This window comes from Cyprinodon tularosa, unplaced genomic scaffold (assembly GCF_016077235.1).
Source record: "Cyprinodon tularosa strain WSP-4 unplaced genomic scaffold, ASM1607723v1 ctg305, whole genome shotgun sequence".
Lineage (NCBI taxonomy): Eukaryota > Metazoa > Chordata > Actinopteri > Cyprinodontiformes > Cyprinodontidae > Cyprinodon > Cyprinodon tularosa.
Window position 1 is genome coordinate 742,120 of NW_024039014.1, and position 6,000 is coordinate 748,119.

The window sequence follows — 6,000 nt, forward strand, 5'->3', positions numbered from 1 at the left end:
CCAGCATATGGGTTTTGACAAATTCCATCTAAACCCACTGACTGGACAGAAGAGCATCAATCAGAGAGGCAGCCAACTACTGTTTAAAAGAAACCCATAACAATGCTATCTGTACTTTCTGACAAACCATATAGGAGACAACTATGTGGAACAAGATTCTTTGTTGGATGATACCATGATTAACCTTTTCAACAAGTGTAATGTTACACGTGGCAGAATATTAGACACATCACCAAACAGACAGCTGCCCAAGAAAAAAAAGATAGCATCATTACTACTTTTTTTATTAGCAGGAAATGGGAAACTGGTTGCAGTTCCAAAGTTTTTATTTGGCAGGAAGATGCTAAAAGCAAGTCACAATCAAACTTGCAAGAGATTGCAAAGACTGGTGACTGGTTCCAGCCGGTCAAGGAAATTAAACATAAGCCCCATTTACAATAGCCTCTGAAAACAGATCCGTGCGGAGTTTGGATTAAGCTTAGATCAGTTAACCGTGCCGAGCTTGATTCCTTACAACCGTTTACACATCATGCAAGAATGGTTCCTCGCCTCCTTGTGACGATATACGGTACTACCGCTCTTTAAGTTATGTTTGGATATAATTGTGATATTTAATGTTTTTGCGGAGAGTTGGGCAAAGAAGGCAGCCTTTGGTGAATTTAGTTGACAGAGTCAGCTTCTGGGAAGTGGATACAACAATCAATAGTCTAATCAAGGCTTGCAGAGGCAGGAAACACTGACAGACGTTGAGGTTAATCACACCTCTAAGCAGAATCATCACTGGAAATCGTGTTGCACGGTAGGGAAGCTAGTATTTTTATAAATGTCTGAAATTTCCTTCTTCTTCTGTTTTGTTAGCAAGCAATTTCCTGATGTGCATTACCGCCAACTACAGGAAGCTGACTGTAAATAGGAGATGACGTAGTCTGCTCACGCGCACCTTGTTATTTGAGAACCGAGACTGTACTGAACCTTGCCGAGCGCTAGAGTTGAACTAGTACCAGTTAAGCGCGGTTCAACGTGGTCACACATGGCAGATGTTCCTGCCATAGACTTCCTAGCTGCTTACTGCAGATCCTTTTTTTTTTTTATAAATGCTTTTTGAGAAATCTAACAGTCTGTGACTTAAATGCTGGATCCTTCTGATCCTTGATAATCCCCACAATGAAATCTAGTGGTGTTGGCTGTAAAACCATGTTGGGGAAATGGTTTCCTCAATAATGAGAAGAAGGCATGTCAGAGCTAAAGTAAAGAGACATGATAACTAACTACAGGATAAGTCCTGGAAAAAAAAAATAAAAAATGATGAAATCATTATACCATGAAGATGCTTGTCCTAATGTCAGAATGGTTCAGCTAACATTCAAACCCTAAATCATACAAAAGAAATGTGTGGCCAGAGTGTTAAATTTCTCTTTAGCAACCATCTCCATCTAATCTGACATAGCCTAAAATATAATTCGCCCTGCAAAAATGGTTAGGAAATTTCAGACTGCAAGCAAAAACTTTGTAGCTGTATTTGGTGGTTAACTTTACAAAGTTTTCATTAAAAGAGGCCGTCATGTTGACAGCTGGTGATTTTACTTCCTTTTACTTCCTTTAAGCATTTATTCAGTCTTCGTCTTTTATGTAAAATGTCAATATATAACACTCTTAAGCCTTTTAATAAAATACCAAATTAGTTTGAACTATACCCTTAACTTACATCATTTGAACTAAATACCAGTGAGATCAAACAGCTAATATCTAAAACTTCAAGAGAAAACTTGGAGGTTATCTCAGTTTTATGAACAATGAAATCCCTCTACTTCTCCTTGCAGATGTGCACATCCACTGAAGCTTCAGCCACAGTATATTACAAACCACTAACGTCAGTTGGATTTGTAAATTAATCCAATTAAGCGGCACTTTTAGGTCGTTAAGAGAAGAGCAGTTGGAGGAAAGCAGATCATTAAACATTGCCGCCTAATTTATCTGCCCTCAAACAAACTGCCTTGAAATGTTTATCTTGTCAGTCATTAAGAACTTTGCCGCTGTTCCCATGAACGGAGAAAAAAAAAGGACACTGATTACCTCTCCTGCATTCCTGCATGTGGTTTCACTAAGCCAAAGTCCACCTAATCCCGGATCTTAGAGTGTAAAACCCTGTTTCATTTGGATTAGGATCCGATTAATGTGCATTAGTGGAAGTTATGGAGACATAGCTGTCACATCACAGGTGGGAGAAGGAAAGAGACGTGCTCATTATGTTTCTATGTTTCAGAAGATGCCAAATTTGCTCTGACGACATCAGGTCTAAAGGATAAGCAATGCTAGTCACCATAATTAGAAGCCATAGCAGGGTTGAAGGAATAAACCTGACTTCAGGAGTTTGTTATGTGGAGATGGAAACAGAGATAGGTCTCACCTGTGGGCTTTGGTCATTAAATGGCTGTGGAGCCAGTTGTGTCTTGTCATGTCACCATGATGTAAGAGGCTGAAGAGCACTGCAATTTATCAGCACTTATGTGTCAATTTGTCATGACCTGTATGTCTTTGTAATGCTGAGGCTGATTACAAGGGCAACACTTGCATTGCTCATGCTTTTATTAGACTGAGCACAAACGCATGCCTGCCTGGTTCGGCTTCTTACATCCAGCCAAACTTTACAGTAAACCGCAACGTGTATATCCTATAGTTGACTTAAAGTTCTACTGTCTATTTATTCATAATTAAAGTCATCTCAGAAACTACTGTCTTTTGAGAATAATCCAGGTTATCCCGGTAACTGAAGCCACCTCCTACCTGAATGGTATCTGTGTGGCGAGTGCGAGACCTGATGAGCACTTAAGAGTCAAGATAACAGGCATTTAGTGTATGGAAGGAGGACAGATCCAAGATAACAGGGTGTGACCTGACAGATGAAGGTATCAATTTACAACAGTCAGACAGAGCAAAGCAATGAGCAAGGCATTTCAAGTTTGACAGGGCAAAGACTATCGCATTTTACTCTTATTCACCAATCTTATATAGTGTTATGGAGTATGGCGACCTGACAAACAGTGTGAACGTCTTTCAAAGTTCCCTCATATAATTGTAAGACAGCTTTGCCATTTGTATCATAGTGGCATGTTTAAGGGGAAATAGAGGAATCACAGAAAAAAAAAAAAAAGTATAGAAATTGAATTTTATGAGTATAAGAAGATTTGCTTTCAGAATCTGTCTACATTTCTAAAGTTGATGAACACTTTTTCAGGCCATCTGCTGCTCAGTCGGTCTCCATACGAAGGAACTGGCATCCATCCCCAAAGAAAAAATGATCAGATATCCCAACATTTAGGTGAAACTGGAAACCGCGACGTATAAAAGACTTTTCTCACAGAACAGGATGGATTTAAGAGCTGTTTGGGGGTGGGGCAAATGAAACAACAATCTAGTTCTAAACGATAACCTTTGACCCTATTTCCTGTTTCGGTTTTACATCAATTCAAAGTTAAAAAATGCTCTTTAAACAACTTCACATCCATCCTGTAGAACTTAAACCCATTTTCTTCTGTAAAAAAAACCCAAAATAAATAAAATATAGAGGATTATCCCTGTATTCTGTAGTGATAAGTGCAGCTTTGAGATATAAAATTGTGTTCTCTATATTAGGCAACTGAATAACAGTAAGGGGATACTTAAGTGCGAATGACGCATTCAACAAACAACAACTTTGGTATAATGTGACAGAACAGCCTTTCAGGTTTAAACCTGAAAGTAATTAGACTGACTGTTACTCAGATAATTATACGTTGGCTAAATTACTGAGGCAGAAATGTAGAGCACCTGGACTCCAACGTCTATTGCAGCAGGCTTGCAAAGATGGTAATACTGAGAAAAACAACATTTTAGGGTATGTTAAGTTTATTGTTCAAGGCTATGCATGTTCTATTGATTTCGCTACATTTCACATACAGTATGTGTTAGTCGCCCTCCATCATGAGTACTGGAATGGGATGGATCATTTCTCAGCTGACCTGAAAAACCCCACCTAGCCCTACTCAGAGCCTCTAAAAAGATATTCATGCAATCGGTGGGAAAAAGGTACAAGCAGCATCTGGCAGGGAGTCCAATGACAAATTATCAATAAAACCTGGATCAAAGCAAATTATTTTACACCAAACAGACATATAACAATGGGAATCTGACATTAGGAAGGAGGCAGCTTTTTAGCTATTTAAAAATGATGCACTCAGCAATTATTGTCAACCAGAGGACGAATGAAGACAAACATGGAAACACGGTTCCCAATGGGGCTTATGCTGTCTTTATGACCGATGATAGCTGCTCTATTCACTGATCCCACAGGGCCTCAGCACTTTATGTGTGACTTTTTGTGTGCTCAGCTTTAAGCTGGACAATCCTTTTACTCACAGTGTTGACCCTCTTAGAGCAAGGTTTGATTTTTGTTCAAGAAAATATTTTAAAAAGTGATCAGAAGTTAAAACTATGACTCTAAACCCCAACATTTATATTAGAAATGTTACATAAAGTATTTTTTTGTTTTGTTTATATGTCTTTTCTTTTTCTCCATAACATCTGTATCTCAGCAAAAAAACAACTTTTGAAAATGCCAGATAAGGACTAAACAGGTTATTCCTGGTCTTTAACAATTTGTTTTTTTGTTTTGTTTTTTATATCAAAACAGACAGATCATGTTTTCTAACCATTAGGAAGAAATGTGCAGACAGAGTAGATTTTAATCCAGATGTTAATAAAAGGATACAAAGGTAATAATGATTATTTATCACCATTAAAACGTTATTCGTCCCAAATATGTATCAGAATATCAGTAAATCTGCCGCCCATTGATTAAAAATCGGAACATTTGATGCATCTTTGGTTCCAGCAAACCAAACATTTCCTAATTTTAGAAGAGAAACTAAACAAAAAGAAAAACAAAACTTTTGAACAAAGACAGATCTACAACAAAGACATGTTTCTAAATACGTACCTGGGCACACATGGAGAGCAGCTAAGAAAAATACAAATCCGATGGAAGTTGGAGACATCATTCAGCGTCTCTCATATAAGAAATGCTCTGATGTAATCCAAATGATTTAATAAATCAAATTAGGCATCAACTCCTTCATGACAAACAGAGTCTCCCAAATCCAAAAGAAAAAAGGAAAGCTTTAGTTTTTCCTCTTATAAAAGTATATAAAACCAACAAAAAGCAGCAGAGTGGTACTTCTTTACGCAACGGTTCAGCGCATGTTCTGTTCGCAAAGTTCAGCCCAAATGAAAAGAATAATAAAGAAAAAAGTATATAGGAGTTTCTTAGGAAAACTCTTATCCTTTCTTTGAATTCATCCCGTCTCGGATCAGCCAGGCGCGCTCATTGAATTCATCCACTTCTCTTTCTTTTTGCAGAAATTTCACAAAACAAGTAATTCCGCAGCAGAACGCAATGAATCCAAACCGAGTAACGCAATCTGCAGTCCTTAGTCACATTATATGAGTCCAGTTCTACATCTGTCACTTCACAATCGGAAACTTTCTCTGTCTCTCTCTCATCCAGCAGTTTGAACGCGGATCAGCGCAACTTTTCCATCACTTTCCTCCCGTTTCACCTCCGCTGACGGACGCACGGTTCCAGGAGCGAACCTCAGCTGAGAGAGGAGGGGATCCGGATTCCCACTCTCTGCATTTCATTCAGAGAAAGCGGAGGGCTTCCTCAGTTGCTAATGCTTCTTTCTACCCCCTCAGTAGAGCAAAATTAACCTCTTCCCGCCTGGATCCCACTGAACAGAGTGCTGGAATAAAGACAACCCGCTGTGCTTTAACTCGGAAGTATGGAGTATCAACAGCAAGAAAGAGCTGTCTTTTTTTGTTTTTTAATAATCATTTTGTTTTCGTTTTACTCTCTGAACTCTACACTTAATTATGCATCATATCTATTTATTTATGCATTGCTCTGAACCTTCCATATCAATGCTTTTTGCACCATCCCTTAGCAATAAGTGGTTTATTCAAAAG

General features: G+C 38.4%; 1 protein-coding gene across 3 annotated transcripts in view; it reads right to left on the bottom strand.

Annotated features, from left to right (window-relative positions):
* Window positions 1-5,738, bottom strand: part of robo1 (roundabout, axon guidance receptor, homolog 1 (Drosophila)) — a 169,924-nt gene extending 164,186 nt beyond the window's left edge. For 2 of the 3 annotated variants that reach the window (XM_038291999.1, XM_038291997.1), the window contains exon 1: window positions 4,976-5,737. In XM_038291999.1, coding sequence (XP_038147927.1) covers window positions 4,976-5,036 — 61 coding nt within the window. In that variant the 5' untranslated portion in view covers window positions 5,037-5,737. Of the gene's footprint in view, window positions 1-4,975 lie in introns of all 3 variants that reach the window. The other variant, XM_038292000.1, reaches the window with a different exon arrangement.
* Between the last annotated feature and the right edge of the window lie 262 nt (window positions 5,739-6,000).